This window comes from Plectropomus leopardus, chromosome 6, assembly GCF_026936395.1.
Source record: "Plectropomus leopardus strain MGB_pleo_1.0 chromosome 6, ASM2693639v1, whole genome shotgun sequence".
Lineage (NCBI taxonomy): Eukaryota > Metazoa > Chordata > Actinopteri > Perciformes > Serranidae > Plectropomus > Plectropomus leopardus.
In genome coordinates, this window is record NC_142181.1 from 21,595,811 (window position 1) to 21,611,636 (window position 15,826).

Genomic DNA, 15,826 nt, shown 5'->3' on the forward strand with positions numbered 1-15,826 from the left:
AAATGAAAACTACACTCTCTCTCCCTAGCTGTTTGATAGGCAAATGGATCTCATCGGCCACTAATGGGGAAGTGAATTAGTTTGACAGAGGCTCGATGAATGAGATGATGCCACGTGAGATCCCTGCTAATGTAGTGTAATGGCTGGTATGTAATTAGAAATGAGCACAGATTTCAGAATGAATCATTGGCTAGAAGGGGCCATGAAGTTTGAGAAGCTGTAACTTTTTAAGATGAACAAGCTGAACTGTAAAGTTTCTCTTTTGGATTCTGACTGTCGGCATCAGATATACCGTACAGGCCTCTAAGAAATGTTTGTGACCATATAAATCTATTTTAGTTTTGTTACAGTTTGAGTTTGAAATAATAAAGCTAGCTACATATTTTTGTTCTCAACCTTTTAGAAATTACAGTAAATCCTGTAAATGCTGAATAATGTTGGATCTTGCTTTTGTAAATATATACTAAGATAAGCCAACCATCTCTTGGCTGTAGCTTCATATTTAATGGAAGGATATGTGAGTGGTATAAATCTTCTCATCAGTCTTCCCAAAATAGTGAAATATTCCTTAAGCTTAAATGTTTTATATGTATGTACATGCTTCTGTATAAGTGTGCAGCCTGGAGTGTGTAAGTCGAGGTTCTCTCTGCCCTCAAGTCCTAATTCAATAATAACTTGCTAATCACTTGACCTGTGGTTCTAATTACAAGTGTCATGAAGTGCTCCTTATTTCTAATCGGTTGATGGGTGAAGAGGTGGGGACTGTGTTAATATGGTTTTATTCAGCCTTCAGTTATGTATTACAGGGTCCAGTCTAGTCCTGACAGGTGTTACAATCAAACAAAAGTGTTGTATATTTTACATTTTTCTGTAATTTCAGTGAACATGTTAATAAGTGTATTTTTCTGCTGTTTAAAATGTTTTCTCATCGTGTTTGTCCAGGGGAAGGAGACAGCAGAGGAGGAGGATGAAGTCGCCGTGGGGATGGACAAAGGCTTTATGGATGAATTCTTTGAGCAGGTTTGTTTCTTTCACAGTCCTGATCTTTCCTTCTTTCTTAGTCCCATTCACACAATTAACGTATTTTAGTAGACTAAAAACTTGACGTTAAATTAAAGTGTTCTTTTATTTATTATTTTTTTTAGAGCTCTGTATTCGATCTCTTCTCCAGGAGCATTGATATGATTTATAGCTGTGACATCGTTGTTGGGTTGGCATGGGTAACCATTTATTTTATTTTCTTTGAAAAAGCTTAAATTTATTCAGCAACACAACCATACTTTTCTTAATAACAATGGTGGTGATTTCTCTTATTTCCATCCAGTCTGTCCTCTTGTGCATGACTCATACTATAGGCACTGAGCCTCCATCTGTATTTGCATTTGTGAGTGTATTTCTCTGTACATGCTATGAGCATGTGCCGGGAACAAAGTGAACATCATCATGACTCGCAGAGGGGGGGGCTCCATTTTATGTGCCTGCACCATACTATACATCAGAGCGAGTGGTTAAGACAAGAAGGATAATTCAACCAAGAATAGAGTGGAGAAAGACTTGCTTTCTTCTATAGAATCCATATTCATCATCATTCAGTTGCCAGGATTTTTTTTCCCGCATAGTACATTTCTGTATATGTTATGTATCACGGAATATTTTACATTTGCATGTTTCATACATATCATATCAATGCTTTAAAGTGACATAATAAATAAGCTCACCTTGTCATCAGAATGTGTGGAGGGGATGGTTGGCATTTCATCCAGGTGTTGAGGACAAACAAACAACAAAACTGGTTGTGATTGCTGTGTTTCCAGCAGCATTTTAGGCACCAAACATGGGTGGTTTTTTTTTTTTACAACCCATGGTTGTATTTCAAGTAGCTTTTTAAGCATGAAAAGTGGTTGTTTCCTGCTGGAACAGTAGCGCAAAGCTACATAGGAACGTGAATGTAAAATGTTTTGCAGAGATGTACCATACATTTATTACATCACCAGCCACTGCTGTTTTTCTTGTATTTTATGAGGCAGTCCTTTTATTTTTTAAAAAGTGTCTCTTACAGTTTATGTTCATGGGGCTTCAACTTTGAAGTATTTAAATCACAATTGCAAATGCTGCTACAAAGGTGGTAGGTCAAATGAGGTTGAATGCCATTTAGCAGCATTTGTGATTTATGAAAAAGCTTTGACAATCAGCTCTTTGATATCTGAGCTTTCAAAGCACCGCGAAACAACAAACGCAGGACCGAGAAAATCATCTGTGACCGAGCTGCAAGTGCATCAATCAGAAACACTGTGCAGATATTTGTTATATCAAAGAGAACAGTCTCAATATCCATGACAACATGTGGGAAATGCAGACTAACAGCATCGATAGCAGGAAGCAGCTGTCACACACTGTAACTGATCAACAGGCATATAATGGACCCTCTGTAATGGGGAGAATTACTGCTAAATGGAGGCATGTGGCATCTAAGGCAGGTATAGAGGCATCATGTACCTTCAGTCATATAATATGACCACTAATCCAAGCAACCGGGCAGCACATAAATAGATTTGCTGCTCATTCATTCTGCTCAGCGCTACTTCCATGCAGCTATGACTGCCACCTGCTTCCCAGCAGTTTACCCCCACCTCCTCCCGCATTAGCATTTAGACTTCTCCATTCAGCTACGAGTTCAATAAATTTAAGTGTTGTGTATCTCACTCTCTGCTAAGTGTTTGTTAGCTTCCAGTCTGTGTCACATTGGTGCGGATTCGTTTTCCAGCATCGCGGAAGCAGAACCACACTATTAACCAAATGTGCCCCGTTATTGTAATAAATAGTAGTACAATAAACAGTTACCACTTAGAATGAGCAACCTAATATGACCCACCTTTTACAGAAACACTTTCAGTAGTGCCTTATACAATGAAGCATCAATTTCCCAGTTATCTATGCTCATAGTTGTAGTAAAAAAAGGGCAAAGGGCAAAGTTCTGCACAAAGCATGACATCCGGTCACCCCAATTCAGACTATTCTGAATATTCTGTTTCCAGCAGTTTTGTCTACTTTTGAGTAAAGCTGACGTGAGCCTGTGATTTCTTCATATGGTTATCTACTCCAGGCATCCCACTGCAAGTGTTTACATTAAATACATTGCTACATGTAGTTACCTGCTGTTGTTAATTCCCCCCTGATTTCAGATTCTATTCCTGCTGGATAAAATTGTGAGGATTTTGGTTTAGAAACCTTTATTGGTTTTAATGTCACTCCTTGGTTGCAGTGACATTGCAGAGAGCGCAGTTGTGAAAGACAGAGAAATTCCAACCAATCAGAGCAGACTGGGCTTTTTCAGGAGGGGTGGTGTTTCAGACAGGGTGAAAAGTGTTCCAGTGCAGACAGTATGAGGAAAAAAAGCATGTTTTTTTTTAACCATTAAAGCATGTAAACGTTCAGGTTAAACCCAAAATACAAGTATGAACCTGAAAATGAGCATAATATTTTCCCATTAACTGAATGAATTAAAAATTGTGTATATAGTTCAGACCTTGGCTGCTCCTTCATATTCTGTCAAATATTATCACAAAATACATTATAAAGTGCATGTAGTTTCATGTCCACATTGTAGGTACCTGACTTTATGCTGAAAATACAACACATTTTAAAAAACAAATCTTTAAGAAGTATGTTTTACACTCATGACTAAATTTCATGAATTGGAAGTTTAGTAATCATTACAGGCGTAATACATGGTATCACTCATCAAAATGACTCCTAAAAGTCTGTAATTATGTAATGTTTTAGCCGTGAGGGAGCACTGCCATATGCAGTCATTTGTCTTCTTTCATTTCTGTTCTGCCGCAGCTTGGCGCCTCTGACAGACTGTCTGTATCCATCCTAGATACTAAAAGATGCGTCTCTTTATCTGTCTGAGTTTTAGGCTCATACATTCTGCACAAGTCAGAAAGTGAAGAAAGAGGAGGTAGAGTGAAGAGACAGCGGGATCAACAGGGAGAAAGATTTTGAAATGAGAGATGTGAAGAAGGAGGAGCGGGAACATGTGACAGAGGGAGTTGAAGGGAGCAGATTAAGGGAGCAGAGGGAGAGAAAGCATAATCAGGCTCTCACCCTGACTGTGTGCGTTAATTAAGCTTTCAGTCATGGAGAGATCGCTGCAGCCCTCTGTCCTTCACTCACACCATAAACATGACCCTCAGCGTGTGGATATTGATCTCAAAATGTGTTTGTGGTGTTTTGTGCAAGCTTACATTTGGCTGTGTCTCTCTCTGGTTTTGTGCCATAATGTAATTACGAATCATGTACTGCACTATGCAACAAATCTATCTTGTCAAGTGAATTTCATTGAACATATTGTCACTTGGGATTGTCAGATCCCAAGTGAAAATGTGAATCTAAGAGGAGAGAGAAAAGTGACCTTTTCATGATGTTGCTCAATATAACCCTAAAATATTCTGGTGTGCACAGTGCGAGGTTTCCCCATAAATTCATTTATTTGTGGTGGCTAGCCACAATAACAGCATTTACTGCCATATATTAATTTTCTATTTTTGGAGCTGGACTGTATATCAAACGTTTAGTAATTTAGAGCTCTACACTCTTAGAGCACAGAGTGTACTCTTGGTACGGACAGAACATCTGAGCGGCTGGTACAGTGAAAGTGAAACTTAGCTGTTCATACAGAAATTGAATGCTTTATTTCTTCGAACAGTAGCGCTCTTATTTAAGTGTTGTCAATCAGTTTATCAAACTATTTTAGATGAAACCAGCTGTGTTCTCATGGAAAGCCCGCACCCTGTCCAAAAGTTGGCTTCCACTCACCTCTTTAGCAGCTTCTGATCGTTGCAACCACAAACTGATCAACAGGCTGATCAATTCTTCACCCTGCAACTCACAATCAACAAGCTACTGCTGAAGAAAAAACAAAACAAACAATAAAAAGCATCAAGAGTTCTGCCTGCGCTGCGTTCACAAACCCACAAAAAACTTTAGCAAGGAGACACAGGATGATCACAAAGGGACACACACAAAAGTTTACTGATCCCTCAGTCCACTCACCGCCCTTATACGTCTGTCCTTGATGCAATGATTAAAAAAAAAAAATTGATCATCATTCTTAAAACACTGTTGCACATTGTTGAAATATTTCTTCACAACAAACGGGGACAGTGAACGTTATTCTTCTAAGCTCATCAAACTCGCAAGCACTGTCCAAACACAACCTTGTCTGTGATTGAGTTCCAAAGGAAAAAGTTTAGAGTGGTTGGATCACTCCAGATGGTTGCTGTAATGGCGTCCTTACTTTCTACCATGTTGTTCAACAGCAGGTTTGACATCTGATGCAGGCTGTTCACAGCCACACTTACTGGGCTTCAGTTTGCATGTATAAGAACGAAGCTGTACCATATGTTGGTATGTTGACTTCACAGCTTTGGCAGAAATGTGTTCATGCATGTGTCTGCAGCATGTAATGCTTAGCTTAGGCACCAAACGTATGCAGCCATGAACTAAGCTGCAGAAATTCAAGTATCTATTACGTGTCTTAAAGGTCCAGTGTGTAGGATTTAGGGGGATATAATGGTAGAAAAGGAATATAATATGATAAGGATGTTGCTATCAGTGTATAATCACCTGGAAATAAGAATAGTGTGGGCAAACCAAACATTGGCTGTAGATGGGCTATTCACATTTTGAAATCAACAATGGTAGTTAGCAGCCCCCCTCTCAAGAGAAAAACCAAACTTTTCTTTAACGTGAAACTGTTTTATAAATCACTGGGTCTGTTTTTTTTGGAGAGGAAGAGACCTCTGTTGATAATTTGGCTCTTGCTAAAATAACTCCTGAACAATGAACTTTCTACCTGGGACTTCATGCGTGGCACATGAGAGAGGTTTCAATCCTCTCTGCTGGATACCACTAAATCTTACACACTGCTCCTTCAAATATTAAATAAATAATCAAATAAATTGTGTTAAAAATTGCACCACATGATAATGAATAATGTAATATTACTGTCAAATTGATTTTGATATTTGACAGAACTCTAAACAACTCAAATATAAAGAAAAAGTATGACTTTGTCAATAAAAAAGGGGCTTTGTATCACATCACAGACAGCAACCTTCATGCAGTGAGTAAGACAAAGAGAACGCATCTAAATGTGAATGAAAGCTATAAAAAGATTTTTCAGCCTTATCTTCATGTATTTGTCATACTTTGAGGTGAATATAAACACCATTACATTTGTCACTACTCTTCTTACATCGTGTAGCAAGGCTCATTTCATGCCCCTAAAATCCTTCATCGGGTGATGCAAGAATGAAGTGAGCAAAAGCAAGAAAGACTCACTGTGGCCTCAAGCCCTGTAATCATTCTCCTCACCAGATAAGAATTACACTTTTACTTTGGAAAAAAAAAAGACATTTTTTTTTGCTGGTGAACACCATCTGTGGGGTCTGGCTGATTAACAGGACATCTGCAGGAGATACAGAAAAATGTCTTAGTGGATTCAAGGATTCATAAAGAGAAGTCCTAAAATTGGCGATTGTTTGTGTGACTGTTTGTTTCTGCATGTCTTGAAATTGGTTTTTCCCCCACACCAATAAAATTTGCCTGATGTCTTATAAGACCTGAGAGACGCACCGTGACTCACTAACACATGGTCTCTAAGCCGAGACAGCTTAAAGTAGTTTCATCTTCTGCTCACTTACCGTCTCTGTCACTTCCTCTTCTTCCTGGCTCACTCTTACTTTTTAACTTTGTCATCTCTCCCAACCTGTCTGTCTTATGCATATTTAACTCCTTACTCGCCTAAGTGTGCCCTCTGGTCGCTCCCCAGTGGGCTCCAGAGCCAATTATGTTGTAATTAAAAAAAACAGATATAATGAGCAGCTAATGAAAGAGATAATGGGAGAATAATGACCCAGGCTCGCAGGAGTAAACCGTAAGAATGCATGGATGGAAAGATGGAGGGAGCACAAAGCTGCGGGGAGTGATAGCGGCAAGATGGGCTGCAAATGAAATAGTCAAACCAGGCATATGTTCAGTGAAATATCTACAAATGTATCGTAGAGAAGTATGAAGGGAGAACTGGCCGGCCTGTGGTGGAGCAGGTGTAGAAGATGAGAAAGTGATTTGGGGGAGATGACAGACTGAGATGAAAGTAGATATTGATGAAGTCACAGACAGATATGACCTGCTGCTCGTCCAGCTGTTACCTGAGTCAGAGGCAGCGCAGCTGGTGACAAGGAATATCGAGCCTTTATTTTGGCGGCGGGTAATGATGGTGTGAAGTGCAGAGGATATTTATGTGATGCACTCTCAGGGTCATGTTTCTTTGAATTTAGCGTTTAGTGATGTGCATAAAGGAATAGTTCAGCATTTTGTAAAACATGTTGATTTACTTTCTAGCTGATTGTTGGATGAGAAGATTTATACTAGACAAATATCTATAAGCTAATACTAACAGGAAAAAGGGGGAAACAGGGAGCCTGGCTCTGTCCAAAGTAACAAAATTCACCTGCCAGCAACTTCAAAGCTCACTCATATGCCTAAAGGAAAATAAATCTTTTGAGTATTGTGAATGTGCTATTTTTAGTCATGAGGAATTTTTATGTTCACGTCATTAGTCCAGGGGTGTTAAGTATATGGCCCGCGGGCTAGAACTGGCCTAACAGAGGGTCCAATCCGGCCCATTGGATGACTTTGTACACCTTATATTTACACTGTTGTGAGTTATATTAAAGGTTAAACAGTGAGTAGCCTGTTTTATGTAAAATCCTTATTTTGGCAGTGTTTTACCTACTTCAATTAAGCACCACTGCTTAATAAATATAAAAATCCCCCCATATGCAGTTAACTCAGTTTCTTAAGCAGCCTGAGTTGGGACAGGCAAGCATTAATAAACACCAACGAACAATCGGCCGTGGATTGTTATCAGCTGGTAGGCCTATTCCTTCTAAATAGTTTGAAGGCCAATCAAAGGAACCGATCAGATGACACAAAACGTGCAAAAAATGTCCCTATTTGCCTCTAAAATAGCTTCACTGGCAGTTCTGATAAACTGTAGCTTACACTGAACATTCACCATTGCATTCATGATGTACTGCTAAGCTGACGTCAAGCTCGCCTGCCTGCCCTGAATGCAAACACACCATCTCTCTCTCCTTGTTCACCACACATGCATCAAACTGATGATCACCGCGGCACTCTGAACCTACTAGTGAGTGCAGCAGAACCCTTCTAGCCCGTATATATGACACAGTTTAAACGCGTGACGACATTCAAACTGGGTGTCCAAATAAGTTACCTCTTAATACTAAAACACACAATATTATTTTTGACAGCAGTCCTTGTGACATCACTTTGGGATGCCCCTGTAAACAATACCAGGTCCATCAAGAAATCATAGTGTGAGCGTAGTGAGGAAAAACTTGACTAGCTTGTACAAACACTCGACCTCAACCCCATCCAGCACCTTGGGATGACCCAGACCTCAGACTGGGAGCCAGACCTTACCACCCAACATCAGCGGGTGATCACCTCACTAAATGCTCTCATGGATGTGTGGGAGCAAATCTCTGCAGCCAGGCTCCAAAATCTTATCGAAAACCTTCCGGGGAGCCTGGAGGCTGTTACAGCAGCAGATTGACGTCCACATTTTTGTAATAAGATACTGAGCAATCAGACGTGTTTAGTTATACACATACTTTTTGCTGTATAGTGTAGTCACGTCATGTGCTGGTGCTTTGTGCAGCTCTGTAGTCCTTTTTTTCAGCTACAGAGTCTCATCTCAGCCCTGATTCAGACGTTCACACTTTCATATCCGGGGCTACATCACAGGTTGTGAGGACTCAGGTGAACGACAGCTTTCTGAGTGTCAAAAGTAGGAAAAGTGTCAGTTTTACAGCTCTTAGTGATTCATCTTTCCTGCCAGTTATTGGTGACTAAAATGACTTCAGAAAGAGAGGATGTGGTGCCATTTGTAATAATTGTAAATAACATCTGTATATTGATGAGGATGGCTGTGTGTGGTAATTTGATATTTTCTGCAAATTCACATCTCTCTCTCACACACACACACACACACACACACACACACACACACACACACACACACACACACACACACACGCGCCAGTGTTTGAGACAGTCACAGAGAAATAATGACTGATCCCGGGAAAACATGAAAAACCTTTTTATATGTGTGTTCTTTCATTTATATCTGCCTCGCTCTGTTTTCACTCTGCCTCTAATACGATAATGACATCTTCAGTTTGGTTTCTATCAACATCACTCAGGCTAATCACTGGTACTTCCTGCCTCAACACTGAGAGGATCTTAAGTGCCTTTTGTTCTCTCTCTCTCTTGACAGGTGGAGGAGATCCGGGGTTTTATCGAGTCTCTGGCAGAGAAAGTTGAGGAGGTGAAGAGGAAGCACAGCGCCATCCTCGCTTCACCTAACCCAGATGAGAGTAAGGCTGCCTTTTCTGTTCCTCCGTGTTTAATTCCCTCATAGTGGGAGCAGGCTCAACACATAGGGACCCTCACACATGTTATTTTTGATATGATATTTTTGACAGTACTTGAGTACCAGAGGAGTCTTTTTTACATGCTTTATCTGATCGTCAAGTGTGTCCTTGGGCCCTGTCGTTCAGAGGTAATCTGATCAGATTATTGGATTGGATCAAATCATGAAAATGGGTGGTTCGATAGGGGGAAAAAAGGATTTTGACATCAAATCAGAACAGTTAATCCAGTTTTGGTTTGGATTGGATCACACCTTCAGTTTGTGTTGTTCAACACTTTTTGGAAGGATTGTCATACCTATGACCCCAGCAGGAGGGTGGGTTCATCTGTTACTCTCTAACCCTCTCCTTCTTATCATAACATCAAAGATTAACATTAAACATAAAAAATTAACATAGCTAAGGTTAGTTAACTACATCTTGACCTACAGTATGTGCTACTTACCTGAATGTTCTTGCGGAGGTTAGAAGAAGAGTTTAAAAGTGAAGATCTCATTGTTTTTCAGGAGGCACACAGAGCACTTCCACATCTAACTTATCTGTACTAGATTTTGCTATACAAAGTGTGGCCAGATGTGGTCAGGAATAGTTGCTGGAGGCTGCCTCTTCTTCTGGTTTTGCTATATCATCATCGCATTATGATTAAAAGACAGGTGTTGCTTCTTTTTCCTTCAGCCAGCTGGAAACTTGGCAAATGCAGTAGAGGTGCTTTTCACATGGGCATAACATCAGCTCTTCCTCTCTTTATCCATGTCTCTCTGTCACGCACCACCTTCTTTCTTTTTAAAACTCCAATTTCCCTTTGTCAGGGAAAGACCTGACAGTGTTGGCTCTAGCTGCATTTAGAGACAAATCTGCATGGGTAGACTAAACCATGTCTTTTTTTAGGTGAGAGGGGCCTCTTTACTTTTTTGTACAAAGTCCAGCCTTAAACCAATTTATTCAGGCAATTTTCATGTGGTTATGGCACTAACTATTCAATAATGTTTTTTAAAAAAAGGAAGATGAAAAGTACTTGTTCTTAAAAAAAAAACTATTCTTTTTATTCATGTGGTTTACTAGTAATGTGTTACTACTCACCTATGTGCATTATAATGGCATATTTGTATCACATATTGTATAGATGTACTTGTTTATGATAAGTGATATAATACGTATAACAGGAAATCAGTTTTGAATTAATTTTTTTCCTGGGAGTGGCGTAGACCCTTGTCAGACTTTGTCCCCCTGTATGTTGACTCTGTGGCTATAGCCTTGACTTAGGGAATTGTTATATTTCTTGTCATATTTCTTAAAGGGGTTTTACTGTAATATTTTTTGACCAGGAGCAGGATGAGAAATAATCGTCATCCAAATCTTTACAAAGTGAGTCAGTGAGTGGTAGGAGTCAGTGGATCAGCCATGTTGATGTTCAGAGACAATCTCAGTGAAACTGTCCCAAGATTTAAAACCCAACTGATAATCTTTTCGAGATTTTAGAGAAAATTGATAGATGTTGCTCTCCACCATCACTGTCAATACACCAAAAGAAATATTTTTGTACCGGTGAGGCATCCTTTCCCTGTGTAACCACCCGTAAAACCAAATCAATTGTAAAACCAACTGCTGTTGGTTTGTCTTCTAATTTGTCACATGTGACTCATCATGAATTTAGATATTGATTAAACCGAAGAAGTTTATATTGTCCAAGTCAACACTGATCCATTTTCACACACCTATATTCTGCCACTTTTTAATGATAATTCATTCATTCATTATGTTAAACACCCTGAACAGATCGGTGACACATAGAGACAGTTAACTAGTCACGCTCACAATCACACCTTCAGGCAATTTAGAGTCACCAATTAACCTAACCTGCATATCTTTGGACATTTGGACACCCTTTTGCTGTAAGTGATAGTGTTAACTACTGCACCACCGATTCACCCTTTTTTCAATGATAACACAAATGTTAAATACTACAATGACTCAGTCATGCATCAGAAAAGCTCTTAAAGGAAGGCAGAATAAGACTAATTACTGTTATCATCTTTTGAACAGCAGCAGTAATAGATCCCCCTGAACAAAAGTAAGAGAAATAACTTCCTTAAAGGAAATTGAGGAAATAAAGAACAATTTGTCAGAGGAGCAAAAAGCCCATTTGTTAATGTTATAAAAGTCAGAGAGCCTTGAAGATGTAGAGAGCCGTCCTCCTTCACCAATATATTATACTCTCGCTGTGAAATGTCTTACACTCTTGTTTGTCCGTTTTTCTCCACTTTTCTGTTCCCTCACCATTACTCTTTGGTCCCGTCTTTACCTCTTTGCCTGCAGTTTACGCCGTCTGAGTTTCTTCTTCCCTTTGACAATTTCAGCCACTTTTGTCTTTGCTTTTGTTCCATCAATCCATCTTTTCTCCTCTCCTTCATCTTTGTCCTCCTGCACCTAATCCTCTCTAGTTTATGTAAAAAAAATGTATCTGGACCCCTGCACTTAATGTGGGGGCTGCTACTCACACTAGTTACACCTCCCAATCCCTTTTCTTCTCCCTGATTCCCTTCATCCAACCTACCTGGAAAAGCATCAGTGTGCTTTCTGCAGCAGGCGTCAGATGAGCCCTCTGACTAGCCTGTGTGTGCAGATGACATGCAGAGCAGCAATGAGACAAGGTGCTGTATTTATGATATGAATACCTCCACAAGTTGTCTCTTTTATGACTGAATTCAATTCTCAATGTGTGTTTGCCTGATAAATGCACATCAGTCAGCAGATGAAGTAAATGTCAGGGTTGTTCATTACACGGAGGTCAGCGTGTTGCTGTCTGCCTGTTGCAGTGTGGCCACTGTCGGGAGTAACAATGATCAGAAAACCATCATCAAGGATGCTTCTTTATTTCCTGAACAGCTTTTATTTATTTATTTTTTAAAAATATTTTATATGCCTGTCTGTGTGTATAACTCCTAAAAATCTAATTTACATACAGCTGATTTGCCATGCATTTTGTTTGGTAACACAGTTTTTCCCAGATTACATTTTAATAAAGCAGTAAGCGAACAAGAATGTTGGTACATTCAGAATTGAGCTTTTTAAATGGTGTGACAGAAAAATATTTAAAATCATGCCACTGAAATAATTATATTGACTGTATCTGCAAGGCTGCCAGAATCTCAGTGTCAGTGTTTCTCATTACTTTTCCTGACATCGGCTACTGACAAGTAAAGCATGATTAACATTCTTAGGGTTTTTTCACACCTGAAGTCTGAAAGAAGGTTTGCATTTTGTTAGTTTTTATACATTTGTTCAGGTTAGTTTTAATTTCACATTGCAAGAAAACACACTAAAAAACTATACATGACTATGTCCTGGTGTCATCTTATACGTGAGCTGCTACCCTGTCCTCTTGTAGTCCCTTTCTCTCATCCTCACGTTAAATAATGGTAAGGTAATTTTTTTTAGTTTTTTTCAATCAATTCTTCCTGTGATATGTCCGAAAGTCTGCACCATCCAAAAATGCTTTCATACCAGAAATGAAACAAACTATGGCTCAGTTTGATCCGGACTGAGACCGCTTCTTTTTGTCGGAAAAAACATTGCTTGTTTGGTGCAGACTGTGTTTTTCACAGCTGTAATTTTGGTTTTAATGAAATGGAGAAGTCCGAAAGTCTGGACATAATTTTGTGAAAGGACCCTTAGGCTGCAAAACTGGAGAGAAAGTCAGGAGATTACCAATTTATTAGGATATATCTGCTGCGCACCAAGAATATTGGTTCCAAATTTCATGGCAATCTGTCCAATAGTTGTGAGAATATTTCACTTTAAGCCCAAAATTCCAACCTGTTTTTGTAATATTTTGGTCTGATCACCAAGTGCATTTTTTTTTAACCCTAGAGCCATGCAGCTATTGAGGCTAAAAATCCAGTAAGTCAGAGTTAGGAAATGAATTGCCCCAAATTCGATAATTACCAAAAGACAACACTGAGTATGTTTACATGCACAAAATAGTCCTCCCTTTTGCCGTCATTCCAAAAAAGACAATTTTCCTACCAAGCTGTCTCCATTCCACTAACACTCCTGTTTACATGCTGTTGTGCATACTCAGATTAAGGTCCCTAACATGTTGTTTATCAAGTCAAAATATAGAAAAGTAGAGCAGGTTTAAAGTTTAAAGTTTAAAAGCAGGTGTGTTTCTTCCTCCGACCAGAAATTTGGGACTCTCTTTTGCATGCATTTCTACCCACAGCTTTGCAAACTGTAGATGATTTAGTTTGTGTACAACATATCCATGACAAGGCACAGAGCCACTCATAAACAGACGAGAGGCTGTGTGTCACAAATGTTGGTAAAGCCCCCAGCTGAGACAAATTTTCTGAATTGGTTGTATAAGTTTCTAAATAATGATCCTAAAATCCGAATAACACTGCCATACCCCACATGTCTTAATCAGAATATGCTGCATTCGGAAAATGGCCTAATGCAGAATACTTAAACAGAATATGCTGTTTTTATTGACCTGCATCAAATTAAAAATATTGTCATATTCAGAATAATAGGGGAATACTGGTGTGCACGTAACCGTAGCCACTGACTTGAGGGGATGTGACACAAACAGGAACAGGCTTGACATCGCCTGGGACTGCAAACTCCAGGTCCGGTTCAGTGTCTGGCTGGGTGCAGATTATGGTGCTGGGCTGTGGACACTCTGTTGCTGGGCAGCTGAGACTGTTTGGCTCAGAGCAGTGTGGGGGATTGACATCTCTGAAGCGGATGCTTCCCTCTAGGGGCTCTGTCCCCTAGATAGATATAAAGGGCCAACGTGGCTTCACATCATATTTATATGATTTTTTTTGTAGCTTTTAAAGTCAGTTTTTGCCATGTTAAGTCTTCGCTGGTTCTCCTTTGTCCTCACCCTTGTGTTGAGGGGGAGCCTGTTCACTTTCCATTCCTTCTACCAAATCAAACTTCCTCTCTTTCCCGATGAGTCTCCTTCTCCTTCTCTCCTCCAAGCACAAGTGCTTTTCTCACAGTGGTTTCTCAACTTAATTTCTCTTCACACTCTTTCTCCAAAAACAGGTGTTGAGACTTTGAGTGTGTGATCACAACGTCATTTATTTTCTCTCTAGTTTCATAAATACGATAATGAGGAAGTAGTTGGGAGTCGCACACACACCTTTTAATTTTTTCAGTAGAGGTCTTCCGTAACTCAGTGCAACATTGTGTGGTGATAAACCTTCTGTTCCTTCTGTTTGGTCTATCAGTTTCATAATCACATCTCATCTCCCCTATCACCACCCACCTGGCCATCTCCATGACCCTGTCCTCGCCCCTCTCCTCCTCCTCCACCTCCTCTTCCTCCCCATTCACTGGGGGAGCTTTTGTATTTGCTTGCTGAGATGTTTGCAGGTGATCTCCGGGGGGTTAACTCACTTGCAGAGCCCGTATTGACACACACACACACACAGCCGCCTCTGTTATTACCTTCGCCCCTGCATTACACATCATTCCATAGTTTACCCACCCCCCTAAATGAAGCATAGCAAATTTACACCAGGGAACTGCAATATACAATGTGTGTGCGCATGCTTGTTTTTTTTTTATGCTAGATGTTCAGGAGTCTTGTGTCAGTGTGGACTGTGCTCAGCATCTGTGTACAGTAGTGGGTACTATAATGATGATAGATTAGGTAATAGCCATCAGGTCATAATGGTTATTGAACCTGTGTTCTCTCATGAGCAAATTCCTCTAATGCAGGAAGGGAAGACACAAATACATTTTATATTTATAAGCATGATTGAATTCACATTGCCCATTAAATAATTGCATTATTTGTTTAGTTTTCTAGTATTGTTTATAAGCCTTGGTCAGCGCTGCTTCTCCTCATTCTGATCGATGAGACTGTACTCTATAAATTTTATAACGATAGGCCATAAGTGATGATTGCTTCTCCCGCAGGAACATCCGTGGCCCTAACGTTCAGCTTTTCTTTGGAGATTGTGAGGTTGCTATGGAGTGAAATAGGACATTTAGCGGGTCGGAGTTATTTAAAACCTTAATGTGTAAGTTTTTAATGGATAAGTCTTTGTGCCTTTGAGACAATGTTCCTTTTAGATGTTTTCCCATGTTGCTCTTTTCACATTTTTATCTGTTGTTAACACTTTTAGTTCCTCTTCTCTTCCTTACGTTGTTGGATCAGATAGCAGTTTCCAGAGAAAAGGACCGTTTACAGTAGATAGTGACTGTTCTCACAAACACTCAGTGTTTGTAGTTTGACAGCTGGGTGCAGCTAATCTTTTTCAAACTCCCTTTAGTTGCAGGTGAGACAC

General features: G+C 39.7%; 1 protein-coding gene across 5 annotated transcripts in view; it reads left to right on the forward strand.

Moving 5' to 3' along the window:
* stx1a (syntaxin 1A (brain)) overlaps positions 1 to 15,826 on the forward strand; it is a 77,758-nt gene that overhangs the window by 22,817 nt on the left and 39,115 nt on the right. For all 5 annotated transcript variants that reach the window (XR_015776819.1, XM_042487063.2, XM_042487061.2 and 2 more), the window contains exons 2-3: positions 943 to 1,020; positions 9,371 to 9,470. Coding sequence is in view for 4 of the 5 variants with exons in the window: in XM_042487063.2 (XP_042342997.1) it covers positions 943 to 1,020; positions 9,371 to 9,470 (178 nt within the window). In the remaining variant the exon portion in view is untranslated. The remainder of the gene's footprint in view (positions 1 to 942; positions 1,021 to 9,370; positions 9,471 to 15,826) is intronic.